Here is a 26657-nt window from a genome sequence, read left to right on the forward strand (position 1 = left end):
TTTGGGAGCCACCTCGCAGGGGGGTGAGCCACCCCCCGCGAGGTGGGACCAATAGCCGACCCCCCTCTCCCCCCCTTGGCTATTGGGAGCCACCTCGCAGGGGGGGTGAGCCACCCCCCGCGAGGTGGGGGACCAATAGCCACCCCCTCTCCCCCCCTTGGCTATTGGGAGCCACCTCGCAGGGGGGTGAGCCACCCCCCGCGAGGTGGGGACCAATAGCCACCCCCTCTCCCCCCCTTGGCTATTGGGAGCCACCTCGCAGGGGGGTGAGCCACCCCCCGCGAGGTGGGGACCAATAGCCACCCCCTCTCCCCCCTTGGCTATTGGGAGCCACCTCGCAGGGGGTGAGCCACCCCCCGCGAGGTGGGGACCAATAGCACCCCCTCTCCCCCCCTTGGCTATTGGGAGCCACCTCGCAGGGGGTGCCACCCCCCGCGAGGTGGGGACCAATAGCCACCCCCTCTCCCCCCCTTGGCTATTGGAGCCACCTCGCAGGGGGTGAGCCACCCCCCGCGAGGTGGGGACCAATAGCCACCCCCTCTCCCCCCCTTGGCTATTGGGAGCCACCTCGCAGGGGGGTGAGCCACCCCCCGCGAGGTGGGGACCAATAGCCACCCCTCTCCCCCCCCTTGGCTATTGGGAGCCACCTCGCAGGGGGGTGAGCCACCCCCCGCGAGGTGGGGACCAATAGCCACCCCCTCTCCCCCCCTTGGCTATTGGGAGCCACCTCGCAGGGGGGTGAGCCACCCCCCGCGAGGTGGGGACCAATAGCCACCCCCTCTCCCCCCCTTGGCTATTGGGAGCCACCTCGCAGGGGGGTGAGCCACCCCCCGCGAGGTGGGGACCAATAGCCACCCCCTCTCCCCCCCTTGGCTATTGGGAGCCACCTCGCAGGGGGGTGAGCCACCCCCCGCGAGGTGGGGACCAATAGCCACCCCCCTCTCCCCCCCCTTGGCTATTGGGAGCCCACCTCGCAGGGGGGTGAGCCACCCCCCGCGAGGTGGGGACCAATAGCCACCCCCCTCTCCCCCCCCTTGGCTATTGGGAGCCACCTCGCAGGGGGGTGAGCCACCCCCCGCGAGGTGGGGACCAATAGCCACCCCCTCTCCCCCCCTTGGCTATTGGGAGCCACCTCGCAGGGGGGTGAGCCACCCCCCGCGAGGTGGGGACCAATAGCCACCCCCTCTCCCCCCCTTGGCTATTGGGAGCCACCTCGCAGGGGGGTGAGCCACCCCCCGCGAGGTGGGGACCAATAGCCACCCCCTCTCCCCCCCTTGGCTATTGGGAGCCACCTCGCAGGGGGGTGAGCCACCCCCCGCGAGGTGGGGACCAATAGCCACCCCCTCTCCCCCCCTTGGCTATTGGGAGCCACCTCGCAGGGGGTGAGCCACCCCCCGCGAGGGTGGGGACCAATAGCCACCCCCTCTCCCCCCCTTGGCTATTGGGAGCCACCTCGCAGGGGGGGTGAGCCACCCCCCGCGAGGTGGGGACCAATAGCCACCCCCTCTCCCCCCTTGGCTATTGGGAGCCACCTCGCAGGGGGGTGAGCCACCCCCCGCGAGGTGGGGACCAATAGCCACCCCCTCTCCCCCCCTTGGCTATTGGGAGCCACCTCGCAGGGGGGTGAGCCACCCCCCGCGAGGTGGGGACCAATAGCCACCCCCTCTCCCCCCCTTGGCTATTGGGAGCCACCTCGCAGGGGGGTGAGCCACCCCCCGCGAGGTGGGGACCAATAGCCACCCCCTCTCCCCCCCTTGGCTATTGGGAGCCACCTCGCAGGGGGGTGAGCCACCCCCCGCGAGGTGGGGACCAATAGCCACCCCCTCTCCCCCCCTTGGCTATTGGGAGCCACCTCGCAGGGGGGTGAGCCACCCCCCGCGAGGTGGGGACCAATAGCCACCCCCCTCTCCCCCCTTGGCTATTGGAGCCACCTCGCAGGGGGGTGAGCCACCCCCCGCGAGGTGGGGACCAATAGCCACCCCCCTCTCCCCCCTTGGCTATTGGGAGCCACCTCGCAGGGGGGTGAGCCACCCCCCGCGAGGTGGGGACCAATAGCCACCCCCTCTCCCCCCCTTGGCTATTGGGAGCCACCTCGCAGGGGGGGTGAGCCACCCCCCGCGAGGTGGGGACCAATAGCCACCCCCTCTCCCCCCCCTTGGCTATTGGGAGCCCACCTCGCAGGGGGGTGAGCCACCCCCCGCGAGGTGGGGACCAATAGCCACCCCCTCTCCCCCCCTTGGCTATTGGGAGCCACCTCGCAGGGGGTGAGCCACCCCCCGCGAGGTGGGGACCAATAGCCACCCCCTCTCCCCCCCTTGGCTATTGGGAGCCACCTCGCAGGGGGGTGAGCCACCCCCCGCGAGGTGGGGACCAATAGCCACCCCCTCTCCCCCCCTTGGCTATTGGGAGCCACCTCGCAGGGGGGTGAGCCACCCCCCGCGAGGTGGGGACCAATAGCCACCCCCTCTCCCCCCCTTGGCTATTGGGAGCCACCTCGCAGGGGGGTGAGCCACCCCCCGCCGAGGTGGGGGACCAATAGCCACCCCCTCTCCCCCCCCTTGGCTATTGGGAGCCATTGTGGACTCACAGCCGGTTGACGCTATTCTGAGTAGTATCGTCTCCCTCTCCTGAAATAATGAACTGTTTCACAGACGGTGTACACTGCCAGTGTATTGCTCCGGGGACAATCATATAATTAATTATGATACATCAAGGTTCCATTTTAATAATTATCAATAATACTATCAATTAATAGTTTACCATTAATTATTAATAATTGTTTGAATAGGTTATGATCTACTCCAAGGATTAATTTTTAATATCAATGTCATTTATTAATATTAATATTTGTTAATAATTATTATTTTATAGCCTATACCACTTAGTATTGATTTAAGTAACGTTAATTGTTGATGTTATTTTATTATTAATTGTGTTAATATTATTAATTATTAATTATTAATACTCATCATTAACTTTTTAAATCAGTATTAATTTTAGTATCTTAATTGTGATTTTTAATATCTACAATTAATATTTATTATTTATATTTATTAATATTAGTAATTAATAGACTTTTTTCTGGTATCCGGCCAGGATAGGATAATATTACTCCCCGTGTCGCAGAAAGTGTATGCTGCTCTATGATGTTATTCCTAGTAGCCAGGGGGTAGAGGTTATTATTAAAACTACCGCAGTGTGGGTATATCCCGTCGGACATCTTGTTCCTTCTGTCCAAGGTGGGAGAGGATGATATGACTCCCAATATCACTGTGGGCGTGGACCTCCACTGTGATATTTTCCCTAACATCCAAAGGTAGAGAGGGTGATGTTTCTTCCGATTTCGCAGGGGTTGTACACCACCCCTGTTATATGTTTCCTAATATCCAGATGTCGAGAGGATGACATCAGTCTGAATATTGCAGGAGGTGTACACTCCCTGGTGATATTGTTTCTAATATCCAGGGATGGAGAGGATGATATTACTCCCAATAAAGCAGGGGGTGTACACCCCTTCTGTGACATTGTTCCTAATAGCCAGCCGGGGAGAGGAAGATATTACCGCCAATATCGCAGGGGTGTACACCCCCTTGGGATATTGATCCTTATATCTTGGGAGGGAGGCGATGTTACTAGTGGCAATATCGCAGGGGTTGTACACACCCACTGTGCTATTGTTCCGACTAACACGATATGACTCCCAATATCACGAGGGGGTACATCCTCCTGTGATATTGTTTCTTATATTCAGGGGGAGAGGATGATATGACTCCCAATATCGCAGGGGTTGTACACACCTCCTGCGATATAGTTCCTAATATCCCGAAGGGGAGAGCATAATATTACTCTCAATATCTCAGGGGGTGTACACCTCCTTTGTAATATTTTTCTTAACATCCATGATAGGAGAGGATGATAAGACTCCCAATATGGCAAGAAGTGTACAGCCGGCTGTGATATAGTTCCTTACATCCAGGTAGGGAGAGGATGATGTTACTGCCCATATCGTACAAAGTGTAAAACCCCTTCGATATTTTGCCTACAATCCTGAGGGGAGAGGATGATATTACTCCCAATATGGAAGAAGGCATACACCCCCCCTGGGACACTATGCCCAATATTCACGTTGGGAGATGATGACAATATGCCCAATATCGCAGGGGACTACACCCACCCTAGCATACTGTTCCTTATATCGAGAGTGGGAAAAGAAGCTATTACTCCCAATAACGCAGGGGCTGTGGCTGTACACCCCTCCTGTGATGTTTTTCTTTATATCCTGGGGAAGAGAGGATGATATTACACCCAATACCACAGGGGGTGGACACCCACTCAGTGATGTTGTTCTTAATGTACTCCACCTCCCACCACCAGGGATATCGTTCCTAATATCCAGGGGAAGAGAGGATAACATTATGCCCAATATTGCTGGGGAGTATACACACCCTCTGTGATGTTGTTCCTAGTATCAAAGGTAGAGACGATGATATTACTGGCCATATCGCAGGGGGTGTACACCCTTCTGTGATATCGTTTTTGACGTTCAGTTGGGGGAGACAATAATATTAATCCCAATATCGAAGAAGGTGTACATACCCCTGTGATGTGGTTCCTAATGTACAGGGGAAAGAGAAGAATATTGCTCTCAATATCGCAGGGGATGTAACCACCCTGTCCCCCCTATATTATCCCTAATATTCAGTGGGTTGGCGGCTGACAGTACTCCCAATATCCCAGAAGGTGCACACACACCTGTGATATAGTTCCTAATATCCAACGGGAAAGAGGCTGAGTTTACTTTCGATATCACAGTGGGTGTACACCGCCCCCAACCCCGGGGTATTGTTCCTAATATCCAGGCGGGAGGAAGATGATATGGCTGACAATATCGAAGGGGGTGGACACCTCTTCTGTGATATGGTTGCTGATATCCAGGGGGTGAGTGGATGATGTGTACACCCCACCTGTGATATGAATCATAAAACCTAGAAGAAGAGAGAATGATATTGCTTCCAAAAACACACGGGGTGTACACCCACCCTGTGATATTGTTCCTGTCATCTAAAGGAAGAGATGACGATACTACTCCCACTACCGGAGAAGGCACACACCCTCCTGTGATATTGTTCCTCATAACTTGTAGGGGAGAGCATGATATTACTTCCAATATGACAGTGGCTTGACACCCAGTCTGTGATATTGGTTCTGCACACCAACTCTGTGCCCCTCGTTTCCCATGTGTTCTCTCCTCACTGTTGCAACCTCGGGGGAGGCTTTGTCTTTGGTTACAGATGAAGACACGAGGGGTCTGAGAGGTTAAGAAAGTTTGTTACTGGAAAGGGGTCCCAATCCAGACCGCAAGAGAGGTTTCTTGGATCTCACGGAAGAAAGAATTCGGGGTGAGTCCATAAAGTGAAAGCACCTTTATTAGGAAAGAAAAGGAATAAAAGAATGGCTACTCTGGCCGGGCGCAGCTGCTCACTCCTGTAATCCTAGAACTTTGGCATGCCGAGGCAGGTGGATCACCTGAGGTGAGAAGTTCGAGACCAGCCTGGTCCAACATGGCAAAACCCTGTCTCCACTAAAATACAAAACATTAACGGTGTGGTGGCAGGTGCCTGTAATCCCAGCTACTAGGAAGGCTGAGGCAGAAGAATCGCTTGAACCCACGAGGTGGAGGTTGTAGTGAGCCAAGATCATGCCACTGCATTCTAGTTTGGCCAACAGAGCAAGACTCCATCTCAAAAAAAAAAAAAAAAAAAAAAAAGGAAAAAAAAGAATGGCTGCTCCATAGGCAGAGTGGCCCCAAAGGCTGCTGGTTGCCCATTTTCATGGTTATTTCTTGATCATACGCTAAACAAGGGTTGGACTATTCATGAGTGTTCCAGGAAAGGGGTGGGCAATTCCCAGAACTGAGAGTTTCTGCCCTCCCTTCCGAGACCATGTAGGGTAACCTCCAGATGTTGCCATGGCATCTGTAAACTGTCGTGGCGCTGGTGGGAGTGCCTTGTAGCAGTTAACGCATTATAATTAGCACATAATGAGCTGTGAGGGCAATCAGAGGTCACTCTCGTGGCCATCTTGGGTTTGCGGCTTTGGCCAACTTCTTTACTGCAACCTGCTTTATCAGCAAGGTCTTTATGACCTGTATCTTGTGGGGACCTCCTATCTCATCCTGTGACGAAGAATGCCTAGCCTCCTGGAAATGTGGCCCAGCAGGTCTCAGCCTCCGTTTACCCAGCCCCCATTCAAGATGGAGTCGCTCTGGTTCACGTGCCTCTGACAAGTTGGCCTGGGTTGAGCGTTCCCTAGTGTGCGGTTGTTGGAGCTATTCCTAGGAGTAAGAGGGATTGTCAGTAGGAAACAGACCTGTTAGCCCTGGGGCTGGCACTCTGCCCCAGTATGTCGGCCTCATTTTAGTGGTGACAAAACTGGGGCTCAGAGACATCAACTCCCTCATCTCGAACCCCCAGACTGTCAGTGGTGGGCTGGGGTTGGAATGTGGGGCTTGAAGACCCATCATCTCCTCTGGTCCCCCAGTCTCTGCTGCCCAAGAGGAACAGGATCCCAGGATCCAGGCCCCTCATGGCACCAGCCAGGGTGGGTGGAGATGGGAAGGCACAGTTCCAAAGCCCCCCGGACTCTGAGGCAGGTCGGGGGCCGAGAGCAAGCCGGACCTGCGGACCCTACCCCGAGAAGAATGGCTGCAGGCCCGGCCCAGCGGGCAGGAGGTCTGTGTCCTCAGTCAACGTGACGGCGCTTCCCACTCCTCCAGCCAGGCCGTGCCGTCTTCACGTTTCCAATCATGAGGCCTCCTCTCCAATTCCCAAGCCCAACCCACAGAGACAGCGATCTGGGGTCCACGTGAGGTTGGTCAGCAGCTCTGACCCGCTGCTTCCCGCCAGTCTCGCGGCCGGTTCTGGAAAGCTCTCTGCTGCCCCCTGGTGGGGAGGCTCGGGGCAGGGCTCTGGCTGCAAGCATGGGGTCCGAGAACCTCCTGGCTCTGTCACCTCTGCTGGGTGGCAAACCAACCCAGGACTGAACCAGTGACACCTGTGGCGCTCCCAGAACCTCCTGGCTCTGTCACCTCTGCTGGGTGGAAAACCAACCCAGGACTGAAGCAGCAGATGGCTGCCTGATTCCTTATGATCAGAGCTCCGCCCACTGGCAAGTCTCTCTCCGGGCCTCAGTTTCCCCTTCCATTAAACGAGGGGCTTGGGGGATACCAAGGAGGGGTAACAGCTTAGTGAGGATGGCAGGTTTCTTCTGGGGAGATGAAAACATTTTGAAACTAGATGGCGTGAATGGTTGCACAGGACTGTGAATCCACAAATGCCACCACATTATTCGCGTTGAAATAGTTCATTGCATGCGATGTGAATGTCACCTCATTTAAAGTGTTTAAAAGAGGGGCCTGGGAGAGTGCAGTGTATGTGAGAATCACGTGGGACACCCACAGTCTCTGAACCTCGGTTTCCTTGCTGTAAACTGGCAAAGAGACCGTGCGAGCTGTGTTCCCTAAGGCCAAGAGATTCCAACAAGGAAAACCTGGGATTCCAGGGACTGGGATGAGGGCCGGGGACCGGAAGGGGAGGGGTATGTGGGGATGGCTTGGGGGCAGCCCAGATAAGGCTTTCAATACTGGGTAGCAGCGTCTACACAGGCAGAGATCCCTGCATCTCACTTCCCGCAGGGCTGACCAGTGGCCAGAGGTGGGACTGGCCAGGCTCAGCCCAACCAAGTCTGGGAGCAGAGGACACTGAGTGAGGGATCCCCAGGGCCACCCTCACTGGCCTGTGGCTCTCCCGACACCACAAGAGAGGTCCAGGAGCTGACCTTGGGTCCTAATGGGGGACACCTTCCTGGCTGCAGGCTGGCAGGGTGGTGTGGTGGTCAGTGTACTGGGCTCTGCGTCTCTGCCCCTACCTGCTGTGTGACGGTGGGCCAGACACCTAACCTCTCTGTGCCTCTATTTCTTCAATGGCAAACAGGGACACTAGCAGCCCCCACATCCGGGCACAGTGGCCTGAAGGTTAAAGTCAAGGGCGGCATGAGACCTACAGCAAAAGCTCTGAGCAGGGAGAGCAGGGAGCTGCCTAGAGAGTTCCACCACCATCTCCCCTCTGGCCACCCAGGAAACCGAGGCTCATGGTGACCTGGCCCAGGTCTGTTGAACTCACGGTCCTTCTCATCCCCAAGATCAGAGGGCTGCCACCAGGGAAGGAGCTGGCCCCTAGACACAGCCCAGGAAGCACACAGGGAAGGATGCCCTGGGGACTTCGGTATGTTATTGCAAAGAAAAATTTATTGCTATTTGAACCCTGCTTTCATGCCCCATTTCCCAGAAAATGAGCCACGGGAGACACCAGGAGAGGGAGGAGACCATCCTCCTTGCACAAAACCCACTCCCTCGGATGCTGTCCTCAGCGAGTGGGGCTGGGGGCCAACCAGGGGGCCCACCCGCAGAGTGGCAGAGGAGGCAGGTTGACCCTGCGGACGTTGAGCTCTGTGGCGAAGGTCCTGGCCTTCTGGTAGAAGAGGAGCGACTTCTCACGGTCCAGGAGGAAGTTGTGGGAGACGGTGGCCGGCCGCGTGTAGATCTTCAGCTGTGCCTTCTTGTTGCCCAGGTCCACGGCGGCTGCCAGTGCCAGCTGGTAGTACTCAAACGGGTCCTGTAGGGGACAGGTCATGCTCAGCAAAAGGGGGACTCGGAGCCCATCTTCCCAGAAGCCATTCCTGTCTCCAGGTCATTCCACATGTCCAGCCAATGCTGGCTCAACCCATGAGCTCTGAAACCTGTTACACTGCTGTGGTCTCAGCTGCAGGAAGTGGGGACGACCCTGACACGACTGGAAGCCTTCCTGACTGCCCCTACACCCCACTCACCCCAACCGTCCTGCCCCAGTGCCACCCTCTCCGTAGGCAGTGGCTGCTTTCCCCATGGGCCGAGGTCAGGACAGATCCTGCCTGCTCTGAGAGTTCCATGCAGGACCCGTGGCTCCGAGCCACAGCAGGGGCACAGCATTGAGTGACCCAGGCTCCCCTCTGGCCCCTGTCCATGCTGACCATTTCCAGGCCCTCCACGGGACAGGCCAGGTACAAAACCATCTCACAGGTGTCCTCTCTGGCAATGTTCCCTGAAATACTGACGGAGTGTGACGCCCCAGACATCCACTCCCATTGTCAATGCATCTTTGGCCCAAACTCACCATCCCTGGGTTGGGATGCCGCCTCCCAGACCTCCTCCTTCACCCTCCCATCCCCCACCCGGCTTCTCCCCAGGCGCCTCCTCCACATGGGGGTCACCCAAGGAACCTCTCTAAGACCCATGCCTGGCCTGTCCTTTACCATCTCAAGATGGCTCCCAGGGTCAAGGACAAAGTCCAAGATGCAGCAGTCCATTCCCCCCTGCCCCGCCCCACACACGGAGCAGGGGCGTGAGAAGGCCCCGAGTCACCGCCACTGCTCATCCAATGCCCCCGGCCCAGCCGAACACTGGACTCTGTGCTGGGTGCGTGGCTGAGCCTAACGTCCTTGCTCCCAGTCTGAGGGACCTGGGAGTAAACACTGACCACACAGGGTGGCCCGGGCTGTGGCAGAGGGAAGCCCAGGAGCCTGTGGGGGGCCCAGGAGGCCCTAGACTCAGCCGGGGGTGGAAGGCAAAGGCTTCCTGAAGGGGTGGGGGCATCCCAACTAAACAGGAAGGAGCCAGCCAATGCATATGTCTCTGCGTGTGCCTGTGAGTATGCCTGTGCGTGTGTCTGTGCGTGTTTGTGTGCCTGTGCGTGCGTGTCCCTGTATGCGTGCCTGTGTGCATGTCTGTGTGTGCGTGTGTGCACCTGTGTGTGCGTGTCTGTGTGTGCGCGTGCCTGTGTGTGCGTGTGCCTGTGCCCGTGTGCATTTGTGTGTGCATTTCCATGTGCCTGTAGTGTGTGCAACAGCTAGTGGGTGGCAGGCTGAGCCAGGACACACATAATCTTCCCTATTCCAGGGCTCACTCTGACGTGTACACTAAAGGGGACCCCATTTTAGAGGCAATCGACAAAGATGCCCATTTACCCCTGCCTCTCTGCCAGCCTTCCAGGCCCCATGCAGCCCGGCGTTTTCTCCTACTCCTCTGGGCCCTGGGTCCAGAGCCTCATACAAGGAGGAGGGTGTAGCCTTGGAAAGACAGCCGCCCTTGGGGAATTCCGAGGGGGCCTCCCTGTGGGAAGCTGGCCTGCGCTGACAGCATAGTCACGATGAGGCCCAGAGGGCTGTGCATGGGAAGGAGGTGAAGGAGGCCTCTGCCCCTCAACCCCAACCGTGGACTTGGGCCTCTCAGGTACTACTTGGCCCTTTCCTTCCTCCTGGGCAGGCGGAGTGGGCGGCAGGCTTGACCAAGAGAGATAAAGGCCTCTTCTGGGAGGCCCGTCTCTCTGGGTCCCAGGCGAGCCCCTGAGCGGTGAGTAGCGTCCCTCTGGGTCTGACACTTGGCACCTCCCTGTCTGGCTGGGACTTGGGAGGCCACAGGGACCACTTCTGACCACCAGGTGTCGCCAGCACTGGGCGGGGGCCTTCCGGGCAGCCCCAGGCCTGCGGTGGGGGATACGATACGGGGCGAGGTCGTAGGGCTGCCGCAGCTCCTCATGTTGTTCTAAGGACCCCAAGATCTCGGCCCCAGGACTGGAGTGCCCTGGCCCCTCAGCCCATAAGGAGCACTGACGCTGTGCCGGTGCGATGCTGAGGAGGGGCGGTGCCTGCTGGGCAGAGGGGTGGAGACACGCCAGGTCTGAGTCTGACAGTCCCAGCTCTCCACCCCTGCAGGGCTGGGGGCAGAGGGAGCACAGCACCTCCGCTCCAGACAGACGCGACCCAGCAAGGCCTCAGCCTGGCTGGCTGGGGCCCCGCCCCACTGCACCTGCCCTGAGCTGGGATTTCCCTGTCTGTGAACCCGATGGTAAGACACTGGTCCCACCCCACCCTTCCTGGGTGATGTGAAGATTCAAGGTGTCTCGGGACTCCAGGAAGGAGTTGCTCAGTGCAGGCTGGCACCTTGGGCAGGCTTCCTAGAGGAGGCGCCAGGATTTGGGTTGGATCTTGCAATGTGGATTCAATGTGAGGATGATGCCGTCCTCTGAAATGTCCTTCTCCCGACCCTGTTTTCTTTGTTAAATGCAACTTGACACTTGACTGTCAAGACTCAGTTTTGGTGTCACCTCCTCCAGGAGGGTCCCCCTGACTACAATCCCCCTTCTTTACCCAGAGGCCACCATTGCCCACTCATGTGTCAGCCTCCCTGGCTGAGACTGAGTTCTTGAGGGTGGGGCCTGGTCAGCTTGGGAGCTGGGTTGTATCTGCTAACATTGCCGGTTCCTCCAGCCGCGTGCAGAGCTCCAGGGAGGCCACTGGGCCATTCCTAAGGCAGGCTGGAACCCAGGCCTCTGGGTCAGGGTAGAGATCCCACTCCAAGGGGGCCGGGAACACCCCGAGCCCTGCCCCTCCCCACCCACCTTCAGGTTATAGAAGATGATGTCACCGAGCACCAGGTACACCTTCACGTAGTAAAGGGTCTCCTCGTCGAACTCCAGTGGCGAGTTGCAGAGCTACAGGGCCTTGAGGTAGAACTGCTCCGCCAGCTTGCCCTGGCCCAGCTGATGGTGCAGGACAGCCAGCCAGTGGTAGGCCACGTGCTCGTTCAGCCGGTCCCCTGGGGTGCAGGCCAAAGGGGCAGGTGTGAGGACGAGGCTCCCTGGGGCAGGGAGGGCACAGGCCCCTCAGGAGCAGGTATGCAGACCCCGGGCAGCACACCTGGCTTGCCTCCAGGCACCTGTGGTCGCCTGGGCAGCTCTGGCCAGTCCCTTCCAGGTTCCCAGACTCTTTCTCATCTGCAAAGCAGAACTAATAAGGCCTGCCCCTGTCTACTGTGAGGCTTTGGCAAAGTCGGACTTGGATGGCCCAGCTCTGTGCCTACACATAGCCACCTGCCTTTGCTCACTGGTTTTAACCAGGGGAGCCCAAAAGCCATGCAGTCCAGGTGCTCCCGGGCACCCCGGCTCCAGGCAACCCACAGACGTGACATCCGACTCCTCCTGCGTGTGTCACAATCAGAGCCCCCTACTTTGGGGAGTCAGCTGCACACCTACTGTGTACTGGGCCACGGGGCACAAGGTGCTGGGGCATGCGGCCTGCCTAGGGTTCCCTGTCTCTGGAGGGGGACAGATGACCCTGGCACAGCACCAGGGGATGCCCGGCCTTAAGGGGCAGACTGCTGGAAGGGGAACTGGGATTTTATCAGCCAGAGAGCCGTGTGGTTGATGAGGGTGGGAAGGGCACAAGATAAAGGGAATGTGCCACTCAGCCTGGCACATACAGGGACCAACGAGATGCCTGGCATGTCTGGAAGGCAGAGGGCACACTGGACGGCCCTTGTGGTCAGCAGCGGGAACAGGCAGAGGAAGCAGAGCTCAGCCAGGCAGGGGGCTCTACACTGCGTGAGAGACCTCGGGCTGTGCCCCACAGCCGGATGGGGAAGCCAGTTGGGCAGATCTGCCTGCCTGGACAGGAGACCAGGAAAATCCAGCAGCTGTTTCAGCTCCTGCCCTGCAGACCTGGAGGCTGGGCTCTGGCAAAGTGTGGGTCCTGGCAGGGTAGGGGCTCAGGGGACTTACCCAGAGTGATGCTGAGTGCTAGGGCCATGTAGGCAAACTCCAAGCCGTCCTGGGGCTTCTCCAGTGTGGCCAGGAGTGCCACCAGCTTTTTGCACAGCTGTAGCTGCAGCTCCGCCTTGCAGTTGCCCGTAGTCACTGCCAGGGCCAGGGCCAGGACCCGGTCCTACCACACAGGCAGGTGGGGTCAGGTTTCCCGCAGCACCCACCTTGCCCAGCGCCCTCCTCAGAGCTCAAACATATGCTTGGAGCTTCCCACGCCCCAGCTACCCCTGCACCTCCACACAGCTCTGTGCTCTGGGATAACACACAGTTCAGACACCCAAGTTGGGGGCTGAAGAGTCACCTGAGGCCCATCCAGCTACACCCAGCAGCCTCAGACCAGCCTCTCCCACCTGGGCACCAGGGGTCTGACTGGGGGGAGCCAGCACTCCTCTCTGCTCTAAAAACACCACATTTATCTGTGCCCAGGGCTGAGCCACACCGTGAGCTCAGAGGAAGGGAGAAGCCATCCCACTTCGGGGTGCAAGCAGACCTGGGCCTCCCACTGACATGCTGTGTGTCCTTTGACATGTCCCTGTGCCTCTCTGAGCCTGTTTCCTCATCTGGAAGATGGGGACAGGACTTCTCGTTCATGGTGCTTGAGATCATCAGGTACAAGGGTAGAGCCATTGTCACATCCAGGCCCCAAACGTTTGTCCCGGGCAGGGGCACGGTCAGTATCATTCCCGGTGAGAACACTTGGAAACTAAGCATGTGCATGGGTGGCCCTGCCTCCAGGTGGGAGGCCTCTGCCCTGCCACAGCTGTGCCTCAGCCCTCCAGGTGCCCCCCTGAGGCCCACCCGCATCAGCCCACAGGCCAGCTCACCCGGTAGAAGGACACGGCTTTCTCCCGCTCCCAGGCCCCATTGAAGAAGATGTCTCCAGCTGCCTCAAACAGCTGCAGCCCCAGGCTGGGGTCGCCTGTGTACAGGACCACATTCTGTGCCACCTGAAAGGAGACAGAAGTTCCCTCAAGACCCACACCTGGCGAGATGGCCACGCCCACCTTCGCCAGCCTCCTTCCTCTCACACACTACAGGTACACCTGAGCATTTTTCAGGCTCTGGGCATTAGGGCTGCCCCCACCACTGGCATGAGGACAATGAACTGATGCACCTGAGTGCCAGGAGGTGACTGAGCAGCTGCAGCCCAGGAGCCCGACACCTGTGAATCCTACCACCAGGGCTAGCCCTAGCCCACTTCCCCTGCACTCAAACCAGTCTCCGTGGCCCCCAGACTGCTGGGAGCCCATCCCCTGGCTCCTTTCTGGATTGCCACATCCCTGCCACATCAACAGTGTTTGTGGGTGGGCCTGGTCCCCTCTTGGCCATGAGCTCTTGATCCCTCTCCTCAGCTCATGGAGGTATATAGCAGGTGCTCAATCATGAAAGCTTCACCAGGCTCGTGGGCTTCACAATTTGTTCCAGATCACACTGTGTTTGGGAAAGCCTCTGAAAACAGCCACTATGATAGATTCATTTTGTAAGGAGATGTGCCACGTGTCGCTTGGAGCAAGTTCTTCTGTGTGTTAACTGAGTGGTCACATTATTTGAGCATATGCTGTATACCAGCAGGTGCTGGGCACTGTGAGGGGCCGCGCCTCTGCCCTCAGGGAGAAGATGCTGGCCACTGGGGGAGGATGTGCAGGAACCAGTTGGAGGGAGGGAAAAGGCACACAACAGGTGCTCAGCAGTGGCTTAGGAATGAGTGGATGGATGGATGAATGGATGAGGAGATGTAGACACATGGATGGATGGATGGGTGTGTGGATAGATTAATGCTGGGATGGATGGATGGATGGATGGATGGATGGATGGATGGATGGATGGATGGATGGATGGACGGACGGATGAATGGATGGACGGACGGACGGGTGGGTGGATGGATGGATGGATGGATGGGTGGGTGGGCGGAATGATGTGTGTATGTCTGCATGTATATATGGGTGGGTAGATAATGCATGGATGGGTGGAGGGTAGATGATGTATGTGCATATTGATGGCTAGATGGTGGATAGACGAATGTATGGATAAACCAATGGACAGATAGATGAATGGAGGGATGGATTAATGGGTAGATTAGTGGGTGGATGGATGAATGATGGATGGATGGATGAATGAATGGGTGGATGGATGATGGATGGATGGAAGGACGAACAGGTGGATGGATGGATGATGGAAGCATGGATGGATAATGGAAGCATGGTTGGATGATGGATGGATGGATGAATGGATAAATGGATATGTGGATGGATGATGGATGGATGGAAGGATAAACAGGTGAATGGATGGATGATGGAAGGATGAATGGACGGATGGATGGATGAACAGGTGAATGGATGGATAGACGGGTGAATGGATGGATAAAAGGATGGAAGAATGATGGATGGATGAATGGACAGATGGATGGACAGATGGATGAATGGACAGATAGACGGATGATGGATGGATGGATTGATGGATGGATGATGGATGGATGTAAGGATGAACAGATGAATGGATGGATGATGGAAGGAGGGATGGATGGATGGATAAATGGATAGATGGATGAATGATGGATGGATGGAAGGATGAACAGGAGGTGAGTGTGATGGGTGGATGAATGACGGATGGATGAATGGTGGATGGATGGAAGGATGAACAGGTGGATGGATGGAAGGATGAACAGTTGGACGGATGGAAGGATGAACAGGTGGATGGATGAAAAGATGAACAGGTCGATGGATGGAAGGATGAACAGATGAATGGATGGTTGATGGAAGGATGAATGGACGGATGGATGAATGAACAGATGAATGGATGGATACACGGGTGAATGGATGGATGATAAAAGGATGGATGATAAAAGGATGGATGGATGAATGGACAGATGGATGGATGATGGCTGGCTGGATGGATAAATGGATAAATGGATGGATGGATGGATGGATGGATGGATGAAGGAGGGATGGAAGGATGAACAGATGAATGGATGGATGATGGAAGGATGGATGATGGAAAGATGGATGGATGATGGAAGGATGCATGGATGGATGAATGGATAAATGGATGGATGGAAGGATGAACAAGAGGTGAGTGGATGGATGCTAGAAGGGTAGATGGATGATATATGGATGGATGGATGGATGGATGGATGGATGGATGGATGGATGGATGGATGAATGATGGATGTATGGAAGGATGAACAGGTGAATGGATGGATGATGGAAGGATGGATGGATGAATGGACGAACAGGTGGATGGATGGTGGCTGAATGAATGGATGAATGATGGATGGACAAATGGATGGATGGATGGATGATGGATGGATGAATGGAAGGATGAACAGGTGAATGGAAGGATGAACAGGTGAATGGAAGGATGAACAGGTGAATGGAAGGATGAACAGGTGAATGGATGGATGAGAGAAGGATGGATGGATGGATGGATGGATCGATGGAAGGATGAGCAGGCGAGTGGATGAACGATGGAAGGATGGATGGATGATGGATGGATGGATGGATGGATGGATGGATGGATGGATGATGGATGGATGGCAGAATGAATAGGTGAATGGATGATGGAAGGATGGAAGAATGGATGGAGGGATGGATGAACAGGTGAATGGATGGATGGAATAAAAGGATGGATGATGAATGAATGGATGGATGGATGGACAGGTGAATGGATGGATCATGGATGGATGGAAGATGGTTGGATGGATAATGGAAAGATGGTGGGAAGGATGGATGGAAGGATGGACGAACAGGTGAATGGATGGACGAAGAGGTGAACAGCATAATGATGGATGGATGGATGCATAGAAGGATGAACAGTTGGATGGATGATGGAAAGATAGATGGAAGGATGGATGGATGCACGAACAGGTGAATGGATGGATGGACAGGTGAATGGATGGATGATAAAAGGATGGATGGATGATAGATGGATGGATGGACGGAGGGATGGATGGATGGGTGGAGGGATGGATGATGGATGGATGGATGGATGCGTGGAAAGACGAACAGGTGAATGGATGGATGATGGAAGGATGAAAGGATGGATGGATGGATGATAGATGGATGGATGGAAGGACCCACAGGTGTATGGGAAGATGATGGAAGAATGGATGGATGGATGGATGATGGATGGATGGATGGATGGATGGATGGATGGATGGATGGAAGGATGAGCAGGTAAACAGATAGATGATAGAAGGATGAATGGATGGGTGGATGGATAGGTGAATGGATGGATAGATGGGTGAATAGATGGATGATAAAAGAATGGATGATAAAATAATGGATGATAAAAGAATGGATGAATGATGGATGGGGACAGATGAAGGCCAGTAGTGAAGATTCAGGGCAGGCAGAGGTCAGATGACAAAAGCCACCATAGTAGGAAGAACAGCCCAGAGTGCATGTACTGCCTCTGCTGGGGTGGAGTTCACCTTTGACCCAACAAGTGAGGCTCAAGCTGGGACTCACGGGCCAGCAGCAGCCCTGGGACGACCCCAGGCCCACCAGCTCAAAACATCTGATGCCAGGGAACCAAATGATCAAAAGGAGAGGGGCTGCTGGGGCCCTGGGCCAGCTTCCCTGTGCCCCCCTCCCTGCCCTGCCCGCCCCCACCTCCACCACTGCAAAGCCAGCCCTTACCACTCACTGCCCAGGGACAGGTAGACCTACTGATGGTCTCCAGGAGCTGCCCCTCCAGCACCTTGTCGGCCACCTTGCGGCCAGGGAGAGCTGGAGCTCATGGTAGATGACACACTGGGCCTCACTGGGCATGACGGTGCTGTAGAAGTAGCACAGCCGCTGGACGGCCCGCAGCTGGCCTGGGCAGAAGACAAAATGGAAGATGTTAGTCTCCCAGGATCAAAGCGAGGCTGGCTGGGCTCGGAGGCCCCTGCGCCGTGCTTGCCTCTTTCACACCTCTGTGAGCCTGGGCCCCATAGGCGGGGAGACTGAGCGCAGACAGGCCATGCACCCATGCCAGGGCAGACGCCGAGCACACAGTCACGTGGGCACACCTTGGTGCAGATGCTCACGGTAGAGGCCGGCCTTCTTTACAACTCCCAGGGCCGAGGTCCTGACCAGGCTCGGCGCCTGCACCGGGCCATCTATTTCTGCTTCACAAAGCCCCTCTGGCCAGGACCAGGGCCGCCTTCAGCCTGAGCTGATGAGGCCAGGGGCACAAGTAGACCCTGTAGCAGATGGAACCCTGAGAGAGCAAAGCCAAGTGTCATGTCCGAAACACACAGCATCAAGTTGGGGGAATGGGGTTCAAAGCCGGCCCCTGGCATTCCCACACACGCTTCTCTCATGCAACCAGGCTCCCAAGCCACAGGCTCACTGGCCTCTCCCAAAGCCAGGACGCTGGGAACGGTGGAAAGTTTCTGATTTTCTAGTGCCAGAAACATTCCGGAGATTAACACAGGAAACCAGGTACGCCGAATGGACATCTGTTACACACGCCACCCAACAACAGCTGAATACACAGTCCTCTCGAGCACCCAGGGGACATTTCCCATGACAGACCATGTGCCAGGCCACAAAATGAGCCGCAGTGAATGGAGAAGGACTGAGACCAAAGCAGAGGTGTTCTTCAGCTGTACTGGCACAAAACTGGAAATCAATAGTGAAGGAAATGTGGGAAATTCAAAAATATGTGGAAATTACACACTCCTAAGCAACCAGTGAGTCAAAGAGACCATCAGGGAAACTGAAAACTAATTTGAGAAGAATGCAAACAAATGCACAGCCCGGGCCAGCGCGGTGGCTCACGTCTGTCATCCCAGCACTGTGGGAGGCCGAGGCGGGAGGATCGCTTGAGTCCAGGACTTTGAGAACAGCCTGGGAAACATGGTGAAATCCCGTCTCTATAAAAAAATAAAATATAAAAATTAGCCGGGTGGGGTGGTGCACGTCTGTAATCCCAGCTACTCGGGAGGCTGAGGCATGAGAATGGCTTGAACCTGGGTAGAAGTTACAGTGAGCCAAGATTGCACCACTGCACCCCACCCTGGGCAATAGAGCAAAACTCTGTCTTTAAAAAAAAAAAAAGCACAATGTATCAAAAATTCCAAGATGCAGCTAAGGCAGTGCTGAAAGGGAAATTTATAACTGTAAATGTCTATATTCAAAGAAAGAAGAAAAATCTCAAATCAAAATCCTAACCTTCCACCTTGAGAAACTAGAAAAAGAATGAACTAAACCCAAAGCAAATAAAAGGAAGAAAATAATAAACATGAGAGTGGAAATGGGAAGTAAAAATATAGAGAATGGAAAAACAAAAGAGATAATCAACAGAACCAAAAGTGGGTTTTTTGAAAATAATAACAAAATTGACAAATCTTTCACCAGACTGACCAAGAAAAGAAAGATGGGACACAAATGACTAAAATCAGAGACTGAGCCCCATGGCTCACGCCTGTCATCCCAGCGCTTTGTGAGGCCGAGGTGGAAGGATCGCTGAGGCCAGCATTCAAGACCAGCCTGGGGGAACATGAAGAGACCCCATCTCTAATAAAAAGAAATAAATAAAAAAATAAAAACCCAAGTTTCTAAAATCAGAAATGAAAGAGGAAACATTATTGCTGACCTGACAGAAATAAAAGGATTCCATGAAAACACTACGAACAATTGTACACCAACAAATCAGACCATCTAGACACAACAGCCAAACTCTTAAAATGACACAAACTACCGAAAGTGACTCAAAAATGACCCCAAGTAAGCATGTGGGGTATCAGCCCCACCCTCAGTCTCCTCGACCGTTCAGCGCAGGGTGGGGAGACAGGGAAGCATGATCCCCGTTCCCTGGCCTGCATTTCCAAGTCTGAATCCCCCAGCACCCTGGGGAGGGCCTCGTAGGAGGGGGTGCCACAGGCTATTGTGCCAGGAGCCACGGGAGGCTGCAGTGGGGGTTGGGGCGCTGGATTCCTGGAGGGTCTCCTTCCAGTCAGAGAATGCCCCTGGGGAAGAAGCCTGGGTCTGAACCCCCCACCCCTCCTTGGGCAGATGTGTGGGACCGGGGCCCCTTCACACGGTCTTTCCCAAAATCTCATCCCTCCTAGGGCCAGGAGTGGGTGCCAGGCCTGTGCTGGGAAATGGGCAGATTTGGCCACAGCCCCTGGGGCTCTGGTCCAGGCCACAGGAGGCACCTCTGAGTGGTCTCACTATGCCATGACAAAGCGCTGCAAGGCAGAGGGGACCCACAACAGGATCCCTTGTCTCAGCCATTTCCCTGGACTCAACTTCCTCATCTATCCTCTGTGGCCTAGATTTCGGACAGCCCTGCCCACCGACTGTCCGTTCACTGCTCAGTCTGCAGTGACTGTTCGATAGCACTCCATGGCTCCCCAGTGCTCTTGGGCAAAAGGCCAAGCCACAGCCTGAGGCCCCAGGCCCTGCTTAGCTCTCCAGAAGAGCTTCTCACCATCCAGCACCCAATCCACCCACTCCTAACTCTGCACCTCCCTGCATAAGCCCTGCTCACTCACCCCCGCTCACACCCCACTTATCCCCGCTCACACTTCCGCTCACTCACCCCAATCACACCTCCGCTTACTCACCCCCACTCACTCATCTCCACTCACACTCCTGCTCACTCACCCCCACTCACTCACCACCACACCCCACTCATCCCCGCTCACACACCTGCTCACTCACCCCCATCACACCTCTGCTCGCTCACCCCCACTCACTCATCCCCACTCACCCCCATCACACCTCCGCTCACTCACCACCACTCACCCCCACTCACTCACCCCCACTCAATCACCCCCATTCACTCACCCCCGCTCACACCCCCTTCATCCCCCCTCACTCACCCCTACTCACACCCCACTCATACCCGCTCACACTCCCACTCACCCCCATCACACCTCCGCTCCCTCACCCCCACTCACTCACCCCCACTCACTCACCACCACTCACTCACCACCACTCACCCACACTGGCTTATCCCTGGTCCTTCACACAGGCTTCACCACCAGCCCCTCCCCCACCACCTATTACTTGACTAAATCCTCTCAACCCTCTGGTCCCAGACTAAAGAGGCTTCCCTAACCCGGGGCCAAGTGCTGCCCCGCCATCACGCCACTCACCCTTTTGTGGCTTCTCTGGCCTAAAGCTCACATTCCCATGCTCAGTCCCTGCCACCCGAGGACCCCACAAGCCCCATTAGTGGGTGGGGCCTGGCACACACTGCACAACAAGCTGCTTTTGCATGAACTGCTCTGAGGCTTTAGGCAATCACAGGTGCGCAGGCTGCCAACATACCAAGCAGATAACACGGGCACAAGAACCGGAGTTCAGGGCCTGGCTCATGGAGGGGCCCCAAGTCCCAGCTCAGCAGAGCCTGCCTTGATCCCAGGGTTATGGCTAGGGATTCCCAGCACGCAGGACTTTCCGTGCTCAAGGCAGCATCGTCCCTGGGCAAACTGGGAAGGGCTGGCTGCCCCAGTAGGGCAGAGGGCCTGGCCCTGTGTGGGAACCGCCTCTCTCCAGGGCGCTTGCCAACACCTGCTGCTGGCCATGACTCAGCACTTTCGATGGTGGAAAAACCACCACTTGTTTCTGAATCACAAACCCCAGGTGTGCCCTGACCCGAGTGGCCCCAGAAGGCGCACAGGAGGAACCGGGGCACTCACTCTCCACATGGCCCATCCCCACAGTGACCAGAAGGGCCCACTCATAGTAGCCCTTGCCCTGCTGGGCTGGACTCTGGTGGGTGCAGAGGTGGCCCAGCTGCAGGAGCACGTGGTGAAGTCCCGGCCACACTCCCTGCAGGGCAGCCTCGATAACAGCCGCACGGCCTCCAGGAGGTAGTGCTGGGCCATGCTGCTGGCACCCGCGTGCAGGCACAGGGTCCCGAAGTTGGCCAGCACCACTGCCTGGTTCCTCCGCTGGCCCAGGTCCTGAGCTGCCCGCAGGGTGCGGTAGTAGCCCTAGGCTGCCTGTCTCGACCGGCCCAGCAGGGCAAGGGCTACTATGCCTTCAGAGCCACGTCTCTCTCTTGTCATCTAACCCATTTAAACTCTCCTTTCAAACTATATGCCAGACCTAACCACTTCTCACCTTTATCATCATTTCCAACCAGGTCCAGACCTCATCATATCGCTCTGGGTTACTGCAAAAGCCTCCCAATCACCAGGCACAGTGGCTCATGCTTGTAATCCCAGTACTTTGGTAGGCCAAGGCGGGTGGATCATCAGAGGTCAGGAGTTCAAGACCAGCCTGGCCAACATGGTGAAACCCCTTCACTAAAAATACAAAAAATTAGCCAAGCATGGTAGTGGGTGCCTGTAATCCCAGCTATTCAGGAGGCTGAAACAGGAGAATCACTTGAACTCAGAAGGCAGAGGTTACAGTGAGCCGAGATCGTGCCATTGCACTCCAGCCTGGGTGACAAGAGCGAAACTCCAGCTCAGAAGGTTAAAAAAAAAAAAAAAGCCTCCCAACCCACCTCTCTCCTTCCACCTTTCACCCTGCCCTGCATTCTACCTTCCACTCTCAAACATTTCAGATTAAAAAAAAAAAATTATATCCACAGAGAGAGAAAGAGAAAGTACAAATGGGGTGAAATGTTAGGGGAATCTGAGGGAAGAGTATATGGGAATTCTCTGTACTATTTTTGCAACTTTTCCATAAGTCTGGATTATTTTGAATTCAAGAGTTAAACAAAAACAAAAACAAAAGCAAAAACAAAACACTATCTCCCTTTGTGAACCCATCCTGTCTTTCCCCTGGCAACTGAAGGATGCTCTCAACTAACACATCTATTTTTTCATGAACACTAAAAGAACCCTTGCCTAGTTTTGACTTTCTGTGCTTGGCAGTAGAAGTGTGTGTGTGTGTGTGTGTGTATTTCTTATATATGTGTGTGTGTGTATTTATGTGTGTGGTGTGTGTGTATAGAGAGGGAGAAATACATATGTGTTTATATATATATATAGTATATTTACATTGGTAATGTACAGAAATATAAATATGTGTGTGTGTAGATATATATAATACATACCCCACAGCCTCTCCTTAACCAGTTATAAACTTAGTCGGAAAAACGCATACGTAAGCAGAGAATTTCAAAACAATATGATGAATATTTTGATAGAGGGATGTGTTGCTATGGAACACGCTGCTAAGACACAAAACCTCCTAGATGGGGCAATGAATGAACGAAGTTTTGCACCTATAGGCACCCCCTCTGATATCACCTCAAATGTTTATAGTTATATGCATTTGCTTCCCCCAGGACCCCCGTTTCATAAGGGTTAGTCCTAGAGCCTAGCGAGTTCCTACTACAGCTGGCACACATATGCCATTCAAGAAACAGTGGCGGAGTGAATGACGAGTTAAGAACCATTTGTCAGCCAGTGCTCAGTAATACAAAATGCACTGGTACGCAAATTATATTTTTGTTGAAAGCAACGGCAGGATCACAAATTATCTTTCCAGAGAAAGCAAACCTCAAAAGCTTCTTTACCCTACTAAAGCACGTTCTGAGAAGCTCCCCTTATATAAAAGAAACCCTCCTCATTCGTTATCAATGGCATGTCAACCTAATAAGCCTTCACCTCTGATGACATCTCTTCCATCCCCAGGGCTAGATGAAGGAGGTTCCGGAAACCCTGGTAGTTGTGAAGGTGGCCCCCAGCTCTGACAGTCTTGAACCCTGCGGGCGCGGAGGTCACACAGCAGAAGAACAACAGAGGGAAGCATCATCAGGCTTCGAATATGTTTGAACCAGAGATGGCAAATAGGCTGCAGCCAACTGAAAACACCAGAGATTCATGGTGGCCACCTGAGGGGTTGTGCTCTTAAAAAACAAAAATAAAAATTAAAAATTAAAAAATTAAAAAAGGAAGGGGTCAAGAATCCATCAGGTCTGACTGAGACGTGTATCAGTGACTAACACCCCCTATGGTAAAAGTACTCCGGTGCGCTTTGGGTACTCACAGCTTCTGCAGTATTCAAAGGCGTGTGCTTCCCTAAGACTAAGCCACGGGAATACCCCCAGCAACACTGCCAGGAGAAACGTCTCACATGGATTTGGCTAGAAATACAGTTGTCTTTAACAAATTAACACTGAATAAATCCTGACTTATTAGAGCCTGTGAGAATGACATTCTCAATGATAACAGTTATCACTACAATCTCCAAACATCTGTGATCCTACAAGGAGGAACTGTGACAGCGCAGGCCACATGTCCAGAATGCTTCCCAGACCGCCTGTTACAGAATAAAAGAAATGAACCCCCCCCCCCCAAAGAATGTCTTCACTCACATTTAGCCAGTTGTTCCTTTGTGTGCATCTCTGTGCTAAAATGGCCATTCTTCCCCACAGCCTGAAGTCATACGCTAAAATAAATGAGACTCACATGAAGCCAGAAACGTGCAGATGCCAAGGAAACCAACACAAACGAAATGGGCTGGAGAGTGTGGCCAGGAAGATGGTACTTCCCAGGAAGCAATTACTTCATCTCTGCCCATGAAGCAGGCAGCTGTCACTGTCCCCCAGGCCCACACCAGCCACTCGAAGTAGGTTCTAACCAAACTACCTCCAACAATCAATGTAAATACACCACACAATTGGCTTCTGAAAGGACACCTTGCAACCAACAAGAAACTGTTAGCACAACTTTGACAAACTGTGCAACTAAAATCCTTGGAAAGGGATCAACACTGCCACATTTTGACTCAAATACTATTCCGTGGTAGCACAGCAATAACTCACTGAAACAAAAGAATGAATGAGGAACATTATACAAATGAATATAAAAGAATGAATGAAGAATGAACATTATATAAATGAATGTTTATATAGGAATCAGAGGAAGCATGACTAATCATTTAAAGAAATAGGTCAAGAAACTGCTAGGTTCAGATGCTACCATGAGACACTGTCAGGGCCTTAGGCAAATTCACTTCTCTTGGTCCTGTTTCTAGGTTCATCAAAAACCAGCTTTGGACTAGGGAATCTGTTGCTTTCCAATGCCTTCCTTCTGCGATTCCAGCCCAGATTGTACGACTGCTCTCCCACTTGGTAGATGAAAGCATTTTCTATGTGTAATAGCAAGAGTACATTTCTGTGTTGAATGCGGTTTGGGACCTACTCTATGAGGCAGAATATCGTCATGTAATTTTAAGCATGACGACAAGGCGAACTCTAGATAAGAATAACACATAAGATGTGGCCATACACCTGCGCGTGCCTGGCAGGGAGATGGGGAAGTCTCATTTAATGAAGCCGGGGTGCCTGTTGCACCTTAACATCCTCAGTCCACATCAAGTTCACAACGTCCTTCTGACATCCAACCACAGGTATCACATACTTTTCCATACTTTCCACCCAAGATTGAAATATGCAGAGCACCATGATAAAGAGGCCTCCATCCCCAGCATGTGGGCTCTCGTTCTGTAGAATTACATACCTTTGGTGCAAAATGGTGACCAGGTTGCAGAGGCAAGCAAGACTGGGCTCCGTGGGGACAGCAGGCCCTACAGTAGCCACCACTCCTGTCGCCACAGTCTGATGCAGCTGCAGAGAAGCTGTGGCTGAGGCCATTCACTTTGTGAGAGAAGCGCACAGGAGGGGAAAGGTAGGGAAGGTAGGGAAGAGGGCAATGTCAGGCTTCTGAGCCCAAGCCAAGCCATCGCATCCACTGTGACTTGCACGTATTTGTCCAGATGGCCTGAAGTAACTGAAGAATCACAAAAGAAGTGCAAATGCTCTGTCCCACCTTAACTGATGACATTCTACCACAAAAGAAGTGAAAATGGCCAGTCCTTGCCTTAAGCGATTATATTATCTTGTGAAATTTCTTTTCCTGGCTCATCCTGGCTCAAAAAGCTCCCACACTGAGCACCTTGTGACCCCCACTCCTGCCCACCAGAGAACAACCCCCGTTTGACTGTAATTTTCCTTTACCTACCCAAATCCTATAAAATGGCCCCACCCTTATCTCCCTTCCTGACTCTCTTTTTCGGACTCAGCCCGCCTGCACCCAGGTGATTAAAATGCTTTATCGCTCACACAAAGCCTGTTTGGTGGTCTCTTCACACGGACGCACATGACAGGCAGGTGCAGAACCAGGGGAGGACCTGTGATGAGAACAGAAAGGAATGCGCCTCCCTGTACACACACTCGGATTTTATGACAATGTGGGTAGGGGGCTGGACTGGATGCCTGAGAACATTCCTCCAAGTTCTTTTGCTGATTTTCTAAATATTGGTGTAAAATCTGAACTCAGACAAAATTTTTTAAAATCGTTTCAATCAACATCTTTGTCTGGTGCTCAGCATCATGTCTACATGATCATCTAGAAAACCAACTTCTGTTCTAAGGCTCACATCCCCCTATTAAGTCCCAGGGATTTTACAAGGGAATGCACCTCTCATTCGCATCAAGAACACACAACTACCATTAAAGAAATGCTTAATTTGCTTACACAATTTTTTAAACATCCAGATTTGAAATACAATAGAGAAGACAAGTTTTGATAGCTCTGCTTTCCAACTGTGAACTGCACGTGGAGAAAATAACCTGCCATGATTTCTAACCAGTCAACCATCTGTCTTCCCTGGCTGCAGTAGGAGCAATCTTTCTGAGCTCAGGATGAAAAAGAACCCAGCTGGTTAGGGGACAGATAATCGTCAGTTCTCAGCGGGCTTCCTGGGTCTGAAATCCCCATGTGATACATGGAAGTAGAAAGCTATCAATGACCAAGCATCTGAACGCTTATCCCACCTCCCCATCTGCTTCTCCTGCCATGCAAATTTAAAATTAATGAGCCTGCTATTAGAGAACAGAGTTGGTGCTGCATCTGTCTTCCTAAAATTATGGATAATTACCAGCCCACAATGGCTTCTAATCAGATTTGAGTAGTCCCTTAGACAGGAAGCTAAAGTGACTCAGCCCTAAACTGAGAAGAAAACAGAAACTGGAAGGCTCTAGGTTTGATTTTTTCCCCCTTGTTCT

The 26657-nt window shown here is 53.7% G+C and overlaps 1 protein-coding gene across 5 annotated transcripts in view; it reads right to left on the bottom strand.

Annotated features, from left to right (window-relative positions):
• Window positions 1-8285: 8285 nt before the first annotated feature.
• The window catches only part of LOC139361304 (SH3 domain and tetratricopeptide repeat-containing protein 1-like), a 42510-nt gene continuing 24138 nt past the window's right edge, over window positions 8286-26657 (bottom strand). For 4 of the 5 annotated variants that reach the window (XM_071089928.1, XM_071089926.1, XM_071089925.1 and 1 more), the window contains 5 exons: window positions 17360-17508; window positions 13517-13639; window positions 12651-12813; window positions 11493-11689; window positions 8286-8672 (listed from right to left, as the gene is read on the bottom strand). In XM_071089928.1, the coding sequence (XP_070946029.1) occupies window positions 11586-11689; window positions 12651-12813; window positions 13517-13639; window positions 17360-17461 (492 nt within the window). In that variant the 5' untranslated portion in view covers window positions 17462-17508 and the 3' untranslated portion in view covers window positions 8286-8672; window positions 11493-11585. The remainder of the gene's footprint in view (window positions 8673-11492; window positions 11690-12650; window positions 12814-13516; window positions 13640-17359; window positions 17509-26657) is intronic. The other variant, XM_071089929.1, reaches the window with a different exon arrangement.

This window comes from Macaca nemestrina, unplaced genomic scaffold, assembly GCF_043159975.1.
Source record: "Macaca nemestrina isolate mMacNem1 unplaced genomic scaffold, mMacNem.hap1 Scaffold_155, whole genome shotgun sequence".
Classification (NCBI taxonomy): domain Eukaryota; kingdom Metazoa; phylum Chordata; class Mammalia; order Primates; family Cercopithecidae; genus Macaca; species Macaca nemestrina.